Source organism: Halictus rubicundus, chromosome 15, assembly GCF_050948215.1.
Source record: "Halictus rubicundus isolate RS-2024b chromosome 15, iyHalRubi1_principal, whole genome shotgun sequence".
NCBI lineage: Eukaryota > Metazoa > Arthropoda > Insecta > Hymenoptera > Halictidae > Halictus > Halictus rubicundus.
The window spans coordinates 7,837,384-7,851,402 of NC_135163.1; the positions used below are offsets into that span (position 1 = coordinate 7,837,384).

A 14,019-nucleotide genomic window follows, 5' to 3' on the forward strand; every position below is an offset into this window, starting at 1 on the left:
TGCAGCGAAACACACACACACGCACACGCGCGACCGGTAATTCGATGCACGCGAAACGGGACAGAATTAATGCGCGCCCGATAATTATTCATTCCGATGCGTCTCAAATTGTTCGGAAACGAGCCGTACAATAAATCCGTGCGCAAGCTATCGAATCACATGTATCGATGCTGAGTATCATCGTTGATAACACCCTCTCGTCGCTATCTGTTCCCAGACGACGCGCAACCCTCGGAAAAATATTCCGAATGGTAATTGGAGCACGACGGAGCCGTTGAAAATTATTTTAGGTCACGGTTTGTCGCGTTTAAGTATCGATTTCAAAAAGAAAAAAAAAAGAGGGGGATGCGATGGGGGCGAGGGAGCGAGAGAGCGAAAGAGTCGAAGAGAAACTTTATTCGGCTTTCAGTGGCCCCGGGAACAATCTGTTAAAATATTCCAGCATCTTGACCGAATTTTGGTCCACGCTTTTCCCACTGATCGTCCCCTCTCCTTCTCCCTCCCGCCCCCCCTCCCTCCCAACCTTTTTTTCGGGTTATTAGGCACCAATATTTGCGATATCGATTCCGATTCGAGGCGGGGGCGGACGGGAAGATCGATGGGACAATGAAAACCGAGCACCGTCCTCCGCCTCCGATTCTTCCCGGATAATGCAAAGCACGCGTAAATAGTCAATTTCGTCCCAACGCTCGAGCACCCCGCCATTGTTGCGTCGAGAATGCATTTTTTCTTTTTGCTCTTCTGTGCAACACTTTTGAACGCTAATGCAGCCGTCGCCGCCCACGCGGACACCGTTCGCCGTTCGATGAAATTATTTGGAAATGTGTTGCAACTTTGTTAGGGGATGCAACGGTATGCATTGCGTCGTCGACGGATTTTACCCCGTGTTACCGAATTGAATGAAAAATTTTTATCTGTTATTACCTTTCATTTGTGGGGGAAAAGAGTTAGTGGGCACCCCCCTTTTAAAAAACGAGGAACTTTTTTCGAAATTCTCGAGACGATTTGATTCCTCCTTGCCGTGTTGCAAGGGTTAGTTTTCTAGGTAACGTGTAAACATATTTTTCTTTAATTTCTATTGATTCGAAGGGAGAAATAAAAATCACAATTTTTAGCTTTCTTATTTGTGCCTATTTTAGATTTCCGAGGAAAGAAATTTTGTTTATTTATCCAAAAATACAAACTCCGAGAGCAGACTTTAAGCATGGTTTTCTCGAAATCCTCTTTGAAACGTGCATTTCTGTTTGGACTATTCAAATATTGAGTAACACTGAAAGATACGACCACATTCGCAGACAGCTTGCGACCAAACTAAAACTCGTATGTGAATCGATAAAATCTAAAAAGCAACACTTCCACGTCTTTTTTTATTCGACTAGATCAAAAAGTCGGAAGCTGCCCTTAAAAGTGAAATTTAACAGAGGGGAAATCCTCTTAAAAACTGTATTCCGAGTGGAAACAACAAAGTTTCTATTTCGAGTGAAATCGAGAGAATCGATCAAATTCGCCGGCGAATAAAATGAAACCGGATCATAGAAAGGTGAAAGTTAGATAGCTTTTTGATTATCCTGTAAAACGAGAAGTGCCTGTAAAAAGGAATTCGAAAGTAGAATTTGCGAAAAGCGTATTCTTGATTCCGACAAAACACGACGATGTTTAATTGTACACACGGATGGAAATAAAAGCCAAATATGGATCAATGAAATGTAAAAACCGATGGTTTGAAATCTTTTTTCAGTCTGCCAGAATAAAATTCAAAAGTCCTTTAAAAACACGTTCGAAATCTTTTAGAACTCGAATTCCTCTTTCCAATAAAATTGACTTCGTTTAAATAAATACGGAAACTGCCTCCCAAAATCGAAATTGCATTTCGCTTGAAACTGCCAGGGCCCGGTTAAATGGCGGAGGAAGATCGTCGACGATAAAAACTGATACACGAGCATTTCGATCAAAGGTTTAATGACGTCGGATAAGTGTCACGGCGCAGGAACCGACGCTCAGCGCCGCGTCGTAGATATAAAGCTAAAAATTATTATTAAATTTCAAATAGCTAAAAATTTTACCCTCTACTGACGAGCATTTGTTAATTAAGGTGCTACATAAATTTTTCTCAGGGAACTAGATCAGCTCCATTATTATTTTTGCCCGAGGTTATGTGAAGGTCAAGAAGATGGTATCCACAGAATTTAGTTTTCTATTATCTGCCATGCTACCGTAAAAACGTATACTGTTCCGTTCAAAAAAATACGGATGACCTTGAAATCTTATTAAAAAAAATTACCTAACCAAATTTTTGTTTACCCAATTACATAAAGAGAAAAATTATGACAGTCTTTGACCCGCGCCGGTGCACCCACATGTTGAATCCTTAAAAAGAGGGTGAAGGGGGTAGGGGGAGGTCGATGACGTCAATGTATCGCAGGTACAGCATATAAAAACGATGCAGGCCAAAAAATAAAGATTTTATTCATCCGCGTACATCACGTACAGAATAAGGTTGATTAAATTCACTTCGACTATATATCCTTTTTCTTCTTTTTTTTTAATATATATGTATGTATATATATATATTCTTCTTTATATATGTATATATAATATGTACTCATCTGTCTCACATTCTTCTTGACGCTGAAATTTTTCGAACTCTGATCGCTACGTACCTAGAGTATCTACACGTGTCTTTTTTTTTTTGTTTGTTCTCATTTTTATTATATTTTCTCTTCATAAATTATTCTCTCTCTCTCTCTTTTTTACTCGTTTCTCTCTCTCTCTCTCACTCTCTTTCTTTCATACTGTATTTCTTTCTCTCCCTCTCACGCACACTTTTTCGTCTCGCACTTCGTTCGTCGAAACCGGAAATCTAACTCTCTTTCTCGAGATCGAAGCTGAATTGCAGTTTGCAAATTGCAACGTGCAGCTTGCAGCTTGCAGCGCGGCGAGCATCGGCGAAAATTCTTTGTTCGCATTCACGCGATTTAGTGTTTCCTTTCAGACCAACCCCTTTCTACGCGCCAGGGAACGAAATCCCCACGGGAAAGAGTATCCTCCTCGATAAGAGCTCGCCTAAGTGCTCGAAACTATTCCCGGAAGGCTCATCCGCGAAACTGGGAGCCCAACCTCGCGGACAGATCTCTGAATCGCGATCGATTCGATCCTAAACGCGATCCCAGTCCCGCTTCCGAGCCTTCACTCTCCGGTATCGGATTGCGATTCTCATGCGCTTTCGGCGTGTTTAGATTCGCATAACGCAGTAGAAGCGTGTGTATCAATTCAAATTCATGCTGTTTGCAATTTATTTTTGTTTCGGAATTTTTGTCCAATTTTTTTTTTCTCCATTTTCGAAAACTTTGCTCGTCTGTGCACGAATGCATGAGTTTGCCATTCACGTTTGAATAAGACGTGAAAAATATGTCAATAAAAATTGTATTTTTCTCACTTTGTCAGTATTTTTTGTCCTTTTTGTTAGAAGGAGGTTCGTAACGAGTCGAATGAATTTTTTGGTGTCTTGTTGCACATCTATCTTCGTAAAATACAAAAGAAAATGTTACACTACTGAAACCTAGCCGTTATAGGTACTTTTATTTTATTTTTGCTGTTTGGAATGCTGCAATGGGAACAACAAACTTTCTCCTTCTCTTGGTTTTCTTCAAAATAATTTTCAAAAATACCAAGTTGCAGAAATATGTTTGCAGGTTATTTATTACTACTAGACTGAGGATCTTTATGCATCTGTAACATTGATTATTAACATATTCGTAAAATTCATAAAATATAAAAAATTGTACATGTTAACAAGAATTAACAGCATTTATATGTTGTTCTTAATCTTCTCCTCTAAATTGTCTGTTAAAGAAGTTCTTATAAAATAATGTACTATAATAGAAATGTGCAAAATAATACACAGATCATTTATTATTATTAAGGTGCGGATCTTTGTACATACAAAATTATTATTTTCTAAAGCAATTGACATAGACTAGATGTGAAATAAATAATAATTCTCAATAAAAAAACTTCCCCAAAATTTGTCCATAAAAATGGAGACCTAAATTTTCTGAAAAGTTGTCTGTAGAACTAATTATAAATAATACTTAAGCTTATAAAAACAATAAAATAAACGATTCTGCTAAAATATCAAAACTAATAACGAAGCCTAACTTTAATAAACTGATGGATTAAAAATTCTTTTGTATAAAAATAAGAATTCTACAACATGTAAAACATTGTGTAATAAACTAAACGGTTTTCACAACAAAATGCACAGGAAAATGCACAACAAAAGAGAATGCACTTTATTGGAAAACCCATTTTGGTAAATCAGTCGAAACGTGTAATTGCATAAAAATCCCCAGTCCGCTCACTATAATTACATACTACACGAGTCCGAGACACTCTCAACATCAGACTCCGAGTCATCCGACTCCTCAACCGCGATGATTAGTGACAGTAAGAGAAGAAACAATTAGAATCGTTGTAAGCCAGTTCCAAATCGAATATTCTTGAATTCATTACGGTCCACGCACTCGAACGTTCATCAGGACTCGCTTTCTAGGACTTTCAATGCTATCGGTGAGGTCCTGGACCTCACCAGCTACTGATATACTTGCTCGAATTTTGTAAAAAATCGTCATTATCAGAAATAGATTTGTGCGTAACGTGGGGAACCCGAGACGCGTGGATATGTTACTGTCGGAAGATCATTTTGCGTGGAAATGCTTCGAGAGGACTCCGGCATATTTTTAGAAAAACGTTGACCGTTAATCAGGATCTCTGGACTAAGGATAATTGATTCTTATAAAAAGATCCCAAAGGAACTAAAAATTAAATCCTTTGGAAATTGTTATAGACTGATTTGATAGATTAACTCCTTGTCTTGTGGCAAATTTGCAGTTTTTCGACTTGTGCCAGCTCAGTTGTGAGATAAATTATAAGACAAGAGGTCAAAAAGGTACTTGTTGATTGAGATCGAAAATCAGCGGCGATTTTGTCGCTGACAGCTACGAGGCAAGTTTTAATCTTGCCATAGTGCGATTATAATCATGTGGAACGACGAAATCTAATTCGCAGGAAATGTTGAGTTGATTAGCAAGTTCGTTCGAAGACAATGAAATTTATTCTGCTTTAAGCAATCGTAATTCTCCTAATTTGATTAGAATATCTTTGGATAGATCACTGAATTTTCGATTTTTATTCAAACTAAATGAACTTTCTACTCAACCCAACATAAAGAGTAAATCTTGCTCTCCTAATTTAATTTTCTAAATTTTTCACCTAGCTGGAGTCTTCATCAACAATGACTTGCAATTTTAACTGGCAAAACCAGGGCCTCAAAACTCAAAAAAAAAAAATATTAAACATCTTCTTCTTCTAAGCTGATTCCAAAATTACAATAAAAATTGATTCCCAAATCATCATCGTGGCAGTCAATGTAACGAACTACACCTAATGTAAACCTAAACGACATAAATACAATAATAAGGAAGGAAAGACCATGCTAAAACCCTTCTTCAACTAGAAAATGATTAAAAAATGATATCCGATGACGTAGTCATCACCTAGATTTCCAACCATAATCTCAACTCCAGAAACTCGAAGCTGTCTCCCCTCTTCTAGCGAGAGACACAACTACATAGACAATATGTATATATTATTGAACATTGAAGAGTTTAAAACAGATATATATGTATATAGTTCCTTTTTTTTTTAAGAACGACTCTCGGAGTTCCCTCTCCGAAGGCGAACATTCGCGAGCGTGGACCGGAGCTGTTAGATCATTTGACAGATGACTAGATCCTCCTCGCGGCTCGACGAGTGCTATGATCAAATCCCCTAAGTTTTGGTTCATTGGTACGAGATGGATAGTTGGTCGCGCCGTGAGAAGGTGGGTCTTGAGTGATTATTGTTCCCAAAAGAAACCCATCGATCCTCTGACCCGAGGACTTGCCATGAATTGGTGGTTGCAGTGATTTGGATGCTTCGAGGGACCGTCACAGTTGCGAACGAGGACTCATCTGATTAGAAACCTGCTCCACACTTGCCATACAGCTCCAGAAGTTTGTGGATTCAAACTGTTATCGCTTGACAAGCGTTAATTCAATTAGACGCGTCGATCTCGGCGATTCTAACACTTCAAGGTACAAACAAGCTTTTAAACGCAGCTTCAACTGCTTGGTAATCTGTTCTGAAGTTTCAGCAGCCTTCAGATTTAAGCTCGGCTGACTTTACGAGACTTGTTAATACTTTGGCAAGTGCTAATTCACTTCGACCTAGCAGCTATAGCGACTTTAACACTTCAAGGGACAAACAAAGCTTCGTGTCCTTAGAAACATGATCTACACACGCTTCGCAGTTCTATTATCCTACAGGTCAATCCTCGCACAACCGCCAGCCCCCGAACAATCGATAGTCCTCGGCATCAGGCTACAATATCTCCTAATCCCGAGTCCCAGGACTCATCACAACGAACAGAAGCGAAACCCCTTCGAACCCGTCCTTGAACCGGTTCGCAGGCGATAAACGATGAACGGCGAACACAGCCGAGGGACACCGACTCGACAGGACATCCAGGAACAATCGATCGACCGGAGGAGTCCTTCTTCATTCGAAACCGAGTCGCTGCTCGTCGGCTGCGACACCTCGTCCGATAAGATAAGAAACGAACGACAACGACAAGCTGAACGGCGAGAAACGATATATCACAGGGGGTCCAGAGAAACGCGGCTGCCCGTACACCTTGACAGAGGACCTTGAGGAACGCAACTTGACAGAGACGCGGGAGGGGACACCGTCGAGAACGCGAAGCTGCTGGACAAATTAATCGGAAAGACGGAGCGCGGTCGCTTCTTCCTTATCTCGCGTTTCGATGGTCACGTTACATCCCGGTCGATCGCTCTTCGTGGGCTTTCTTCACGATTGCCAGCTTGGAATGGGGGTCGGGCGCTGGCAGACCGGTGTACGGAGGTTCTCTGGTGCCGTGCAGCATCAGGGTCCACTCCCGGAACCAGCCGTGCTGAGGTGTCTGCGTGTTGAAGCTCACCTGAAAGGGACCTGAGTTAGTAACGCACTTTTTTATGGTGATAGGTGGCTGGTAGATTGTTATAGAGGCTGATTGATGACGACACTTTACCTGACGGAGGTTCGTTAAGCCTGGGATAGGGGATTGATAAGAATCCTTGGCGAGGATTGTGCTGTTGATGATGCTTGGGACTGTTTGGGGATTTGCTTGACGATTTGGATTTCTGGAGAACATTTTATCTGGCCGGAGGTCCTTTGGGATGGAGGATCTTGATCAGGAGTATGCTGTTGATGATGCTTCGGACCGTTTAGGGATGCGTTTCTTGATTTTTATTTATTATTTATTTTTGGAGGTGTTCTTGGAGGTCATTCTTCGTGAGTTGGTGTTCTTGTGGATTTTTGTGAAGTGGCTGTCTTTGAATTGTTGTTGTAGATAGCTTGTTTGATAGGGATTGTTGCAGAGGATGATTGATGATTGATCACTTTACCTGGTGAAGGCTCTTTGACACTGGGATGGAGGATCTTGATGAGGACTATCCTGTTCATGCTTGGGACCATTTAGGGATGCGTTTGGCAATTTTTATTTTTAGGGACGATTTTGAAGGTCTTTCTTCGTGAGTTAGTGTTCTTGTGGATTTTTGTGAAGTGGCTGTTTTTGAATTGTTGTTGTAGGTAGCTTGTTTGATAGGGATTGTTGCAGAGGATGATTGATGATTGATCACTTTACCTGGTGGAGGCTCTTTGACACTGGGATGGAGGATCTTGATGAGGAGTATCCTGTTCATGCTTGGGACCATTTAGGGATGCGTTTGGCAATTTTTATTTTTAGGGACGATTTTGAAGGTCTTTCTTCGTGAGTTAGTGTTCTTGTGGATTTTTGTGAAGTGGCTGTTTTTGAATTGTTGTTGTAGGTAGCTTGTTTGATAGGGATTGTTGCAGAGGATGATTGATGATTGATCACTTTACCTGGTGGAGGCTCTTTGACACTGGGATGGAGGATCTTGATGAGGAGTATCCTGTTCATGCTTGGGACCATTTAGGGATGCGTTTGGCAATTTTTATTTTTAGGGACGATTTTGAAGGTGCTTCTTCGTGAGTTAGCGTTTTGAAAATTTCCTGAATTCATTGAAGCACCCAGAACGAATTACTTGAACTTTGAGAACGTTCGTGGGAGCAAAGCATATACGTGACGCAAGCCACTAACACGCGTACGACAGGCAAAATGTCAATTTCTAAGACGGGAGAAAAAGGTCTAGCTAACTTATCGGAAGGCAATCTATCCAGCTTTATCCTGTTTCTCCCACGTTTCATCGATCAGAACGCAAACCCTGCCCTTATTCCCCGTTTACCTCCAACAGCCAGGTTCCCTGCGGGTACTCTCCCCAAGTGTGAGTCGTCATGAAGGGCCATTTCGTGAAGCCATCCCTATGGTCGTCGTCCTTGATCCTCCGGCTCAGGATCATCGACCTAAAATCAGTTCCCCGTTACTCTGCTAGCTCGGAACGTTCAACAGAAATCATCCTAGCGAATCCAAAAATCTTCTGAGAAACCGAAAACCTCAACAATTCCATTTCTGAATCAATCGATCGAATTTCCAAATTATTTAGAAAGTAACACACGAAAAATTGCACAAACTTATATTTCACATTTCACTGTATCATTCTAGGTGAGCAAAAATCAGATGACTCGGCAGTTCTGACATGAAGATCGACAGGGATCTAGAGGATCGATGAGCTCACCTGGTGCCCATAGGCGAAGTCAAGAAGAGCTCGAGAGCGCCTCGCCTTGTCGCGTTGACAGATATGACAGCCTGCACGTGTTCCAGATAGTTGACCGCGTACTCGGTGCCGGCACAGGCGTCAGTCTTTATCTTCAATAAGATCGATCGATCGCTCGTCACTTCCCTGCGAAAGGAAATTGACGTGAAGCATAGAGGAAGCCCGGTGGAACACGCTAACTCGAGTTCCTGCGGGAGAAGGTCACCGGAAGGAGAGGTTGCCAACGCCTAATGTCAGGGAAACGGTAGTAAACGCAACAGGAGACGGTCGGGATCGATACTGTGGTCATCCAGGAATAACGATCTAACGGCCAGTTACCCCACTTTACATGCTTTTCGAATTTTCTCACCCGGAAAACCTACTCGTCCCTTCATTCGCCAATATCTGCGGTATCTGTGTCAGAAACAAGTGATCTAGGAACGATCCTCGATCCTTGATCTATTTTTCTTTTCTCATCGAGTGTTCTCTCGCGATCGACAAGAACACTCCAGGAATTACAACGTGGCTACAGATCTTTATTGCTGTTTAAAGATTTCGTTTTGCAACCTGCCATTAAAAATTCAATAGAATGGCTAAAAAAAGATCGTACATCAATTTTTATAAGGTCGATGTAAAGAGAAAATCTTCATACAATATTTAAACAAAGAAAATTTTGCAACGTTCCTAGAGAGGTTCCGAAGAGAGTTCTTGCAAACATTTTTCGAGAAAAGGACAAGTCTCCGGGTTTCCATTACTATGTTAAAAAAGTTCTTGGGAAAACGCGAATTATGGCTGACGAAAGTAGAGGCGTTAGGCTTCAAAATGAGCCTAGACTCATGGTTGTACGATTCTTTTGTTGTCAAACGACAGTTTGAAAGTGAATAATTTTTCGAAACTAGTGCACCTTGTGTTTCAGTGTTAATAATTAGTTGAAGCCACTTACTGACTCTCCAAAACGGAGCCGCCCTCGCAATGGTTCCTCGGCGGCACTGTCTTCCATTTCTTGGCCAAGGCGACCATGGCACCGGCGTCTAAGACCCCATAACCGAACAGATGGTTGAACTCGAGGCCGACCCCGTTCATCGTCCAGTGGAACCTCCCCTTGGCGTCGAATAACGAGTTCCTCTTTGATGTCAGCACGGTCAGATGCTGGATGTCCCTCCATGTCAGCTCAGGACTGCGAAACGAATTGATCGATTCAATCTTTTGAAAGCCGGAGAATCCTTCGAGTCTTTACGGGGACACTCTTCGATCGGAGTTCGCCGAATTATACGGAGATCGGACGGATTGCGCGGATCGAGATTTTTCCTGGCCCGGCGGATCATCCGATCCACCGGCATTTCACTTGGAAAGATCGCTGGATCGTCGACCTTCACGCGGAAAAATTTGCTGCCTCCAACTGGAGAGAAACATTTCTGCAATTTTCTAAACCACCGGCCTGGGAACTAGTTTGTGAAATTAAACGAAATTAGACAATTTTCCTACGAACCTAGAAAATTTTAAAACTGTATGACAGTGAAAATTTTCTTAAAAGCAGTTTTCAGTCACGTTTAATTTTGAAACGCCCTGTACACGTGAGCTAAGAATCATATTTTCTCCAAAATTGAACGTTCAGTGTGGTCTGTATGAAATTTAATTCTGAAAGTATTCGCAGCTGATAAAGAAATTTGAAAAATAGTGAAATGGTACGTACCATCTATAGTCTAGTAGTTACCTAAATAATATTTAAAGGTAATTTTTGAACAGCGCCCGAAATGGATTAACAATTCAGCGAGTTGAAGCTGAACGAGTGGCTCGCTGTAACGCGCAACAACTATGCACCATTGTTCGTTAGCAACAATTGGAAATTCGGCTTGTCCCGGCCAGTTCCAGTGGAACAATCGCGAAAATAGAATTTCAAGTTCTCGAAGTTGGGCTCGCGCGTGTGACAACTTCTGTGTTACGCGATTTTACTCGAGATGCATCGTCAGGGATGACGTTGTTCACGATTTTATGCGAAAGATTTGACAATTGTTTCTGCGATGCGGCCCGACGAGGCAGATTAAAGGTTTAGAAGCGAGCGAAAGATTGTTAACGGAACTCAGTCGGCGGAACGTGACCCAGAAATGGCAATTTAGCATTGAAAGGCCACGTTCCTGCGCTACGGATCACTCACGGCGTTCAGCGTTGCCTAATTCAATGGCGGATATGAGCCACCGCAGCGCGAGTCACTTTTCCCTGGCATTTTCCCGAGCGAAATTTTAATGAGAATCCAACGTGTGAGCTTTCATGCAAATATAGAAACTGAAATTGAACGAATTTCTTTTGCCCTGCGAGACTTTTTCAAAAATATTTCACTGTTCATTACATTACAATCAGGTACAAATCAATAATTTACTCTGATTGATGAGATTGTCAACGGAGGATATGGAATTCCGGTGTTTCCTCTAACATATTAATTTGTACAAATGGCCATTTAGTTGCAATTAATTCCGTATGTAAATACGATGTAGACTAATATGAAAATAGATGTTAATGTCAGCGGTGGAGAGTTTAACGTGTTGAATATTAAATTATGGCAGTAATGGGTGCAATTATGAATTAGAATGCGACGACCCTTTACATTGTTAATAATATTCTCTCTCGCTAAGAATTATAATCAGATTTAATTCGGAAATGTTTCACTTCGCTTTAAGAGATTATTAACCGATAGAATAGAATTTTGTTTAATCCCCAAGATCTGTCCACGAATTATACATTTATTTAAATACCCAGGGGGTTGGAATTAATAGCAAATAAATGAAAAACAAATTCCACAGATTTAATAGCATGGTGCACATTACATGAGAAAATAGACGTGAATTTTAGAGATGGATAGCTCAACGTTTTGAAAATTAAATAATGTAAAACGCGGTACTGGATTCAATTATGTCTCGCTTCTCACTCACTGCCAACAAGTCGCACAATATATCACACAGCGCCAGTGAATCGCACTGTTGCATGGTTCGCGAGACAATCAATTTTATAACCCGATGCACATTTTCAGTCTACTGACGCAGAAAATCCTGTTCATCATATTTAACGTTAAACAGTCGAGCATTCAGTAGTACGTCCAATTATATCTCGTACGTACACTCGTCACCGAGAGATTAAACTTGAACAACGAAACGCGGAAGCCTGTGTAACAAACATTGGCTTCAGCTTTTTCCTCGATGTTTATTTTCCAAACAAAAATAAACAATTAAAATTCTATCGGATTTCACTGTTGAAAAGCAAACAAAAAAAAGAACAGTTTACCACGCAACGCTCTCTGCTTACGCGATTTACAACAAAAAACGGATCGGAGCGAGCAAATAAATACAAAATTAAAAAAGTCAACGTGACAAATAAACATCGTTCACTTTTGAAACGCGAACGGAAGGAAACAGTGGACCACGCAGTAAATATTGAACATTTAATAATAAACAGATCAATATATACGAATAAATAAGTTCAATTATGGAGATAATAAATTCTAAATAAACGTGCAAACGCACATTCTTCGGGGAATAAAACATTTTTCATATCAGTGGTAAAATTAAAATTACAAATATTGGACACAGTGAATTAGGGTTATAAAATTATTAGTTCACAGGATAGTAAGTAAATAAATTACAAATTCAATAAATTAAGCAGAATAAAATATTTTTCACGGAAACGTAATAAATTCTGACTACTAACAAAAACTACTACTGTATATGATTACAGATAAAAACGTAAATAAAGTGAACACCAAATAATAGTTAATGATAATATACGTATCAAGAAGCACGTTTCCCGTGGGACAGAATGCAACAGTTTCGCAGCGAAAGTAAATTGAAAATTGCACGTCGCGAAAAATTCTCGCAGCAGACTCAACAATGGCCTCGTTTCGGCTTATTGTCAGCCCGTCAACACCGTCTCCAGTAAACTCGAATTACACGGTTAATAACGTAATAAATCCGACTCTGTGGCGCAGTTTTTCCATGGGGAAAAAAGGGGATCCAATATTTCCATCGGACGCTGCGTAAAAAAGCCGAATTAATCCGCTTCGAATTTCAAATACCCTCCGGCGCAGCGAACAATGTATCTCATCCCTCGCCGAATGTCTTTCGCGAAACGCGAGCTATCGCGATTGAATTCGATTATGCGATCGAAGAACGTGCACCCACGCCGTCTACGGTTACCGTTAATTACGATATCATCCAATATTGTCGTGCTTCGATACTAGGCAAAGTTGATTCACTGTTCGACGTTTCGCAAAATTTCCGACAGACGGAAAACGAGGAAAGTGTCGACGAAAAGTTTCAATGAAATAGCAAGATAAATGGAATAAAATTGAAAATGGTGGCGAAAAATGTTTTACAGATTTATATCGACACCGTGCCCCGTAATTAAATAAAACGTTCGACGTTTTGAAAAGTTGTTGAAAAACGATGAAAAAGCGGGAAAATTGATGGGAATTTTTCCTGTTAAAAAATTTCTAGAAAATTGCTGGATAAATGGCGTTCCAGGCGGTGTAATTAAATAGAACCGTTCGAAATATTTAGAAACAAGATTGAGCAAATTTTTCAAAGTGTTTGTTGAGTCGGTGCGCGCTAGAATGCAGGACACAGCGACAGGATTTGCAGATAAAAATCGCGAAACCGATTAAACTCGGTCGCAGCGTGAAAAAAAGACGGCTAAACGCCTGCGGCAACAGATCCGGAATCGTTCGACTCCGTTTTTCCCGGCGGTGAAATCGTTCGTTAACGCGTTTTCTGGTCGATTTCCCACTCGTTTCGATTCCGACCCGCGAAACATCCCCATCGAAAACGGATCGGGGATGTTTCGTTAGCGGATTTTCAGCAATTTCGCGTAAGCCATGCGATCAACGCGCTCCGAAAATCCCGCGGGAGATGCAGTTACCCTGTTACCGGTTCGAAACATCAAATTCGAGGGTCCACAATTTCCCAGAGACAGCTTCATCCGCAAATCGTGACATCATAATCCGACATTTCGACGGGAATTTAGGGTTGGCCGGCTTTGCGCGCGATGCAAGTCCAAATAGGGGAAATCGAAACTGACGGGCCCGACCATAATCCGTGGGCTGAATTTTGCATTACCGGAAGAAATTCTATTGCAGAATACAAAATTTTCCATTAACGATTTTAAAAAGTTAAAAATATCTTTCTATCCCGAGAAAAGTAAAGGAAAATAAATATAAAATGGCTTGAAATATATTTGAATTCTTCCAAAAGGAAAATTAGTA

General features: G+C 40.8%; 4 protein-coding genes across 4 annotated transcripts in view; 2 read left to right on the forward strand and 2 right to left on the reverse strand.

Moving 5' to 3' along the window:
- Positions 1-14,019, reverse strand: part of Stl (ADAMTS metallopeptidase stall) — a 313,677-nt gene that overhangs the window by 235,504 nt on the left and 64,154 nt on the right. The window lies entirely within an intron of this gene.
- The window catches only part of LOC143361460 (dnaJ protein homolog 1), a 253,582-nt gene that overhangs the window by 180,965 nt on the left and 58,598 nt on the right, over positions 1-14,019 (forward strand). The window lies entirely within an intron of this gene.
- Psr (bifunctional arginine demethylase and lysyl-hydroxylase PSR) overlaps positions 1-14,019 on the forward strand; it is a 175,134-nt gene that overhangs the window by 80,670 nt on the left and 80,445 nt on the right. The gene's annotated exons all lie outside the window — the stretch shown is intronic.
- Positions 2,437-14,019, reverse strand: part of Amon (prohormone processing protease amontillado) — a 57,699-nt gene continuing 46,116 nt past the window's right edge. The window contains exons 9-12 of the mRNA XM_076800451.1: positions 9,715-9,948; positions 8,754-8,918; positions 8,364-8,481; positions 2,437-7,036 (exon numbers count right to left, since the gene is read on the reverse strand). Of these exons, the coding sequence (XP_076656566.1) occupies positions 6,872-7,036; positions 8,364-8,481; positions 8,754-8,918; positions 9,715-9,948 (682 nt within the window). The 3' untranslated portion in view covers positions 2,437-6,871. The remainder of the gene's footprint in view (positions 7,037-8,363; positions 8,482-8,753; positions 8,919-9,714; positions 9,949-14,019) is intronic.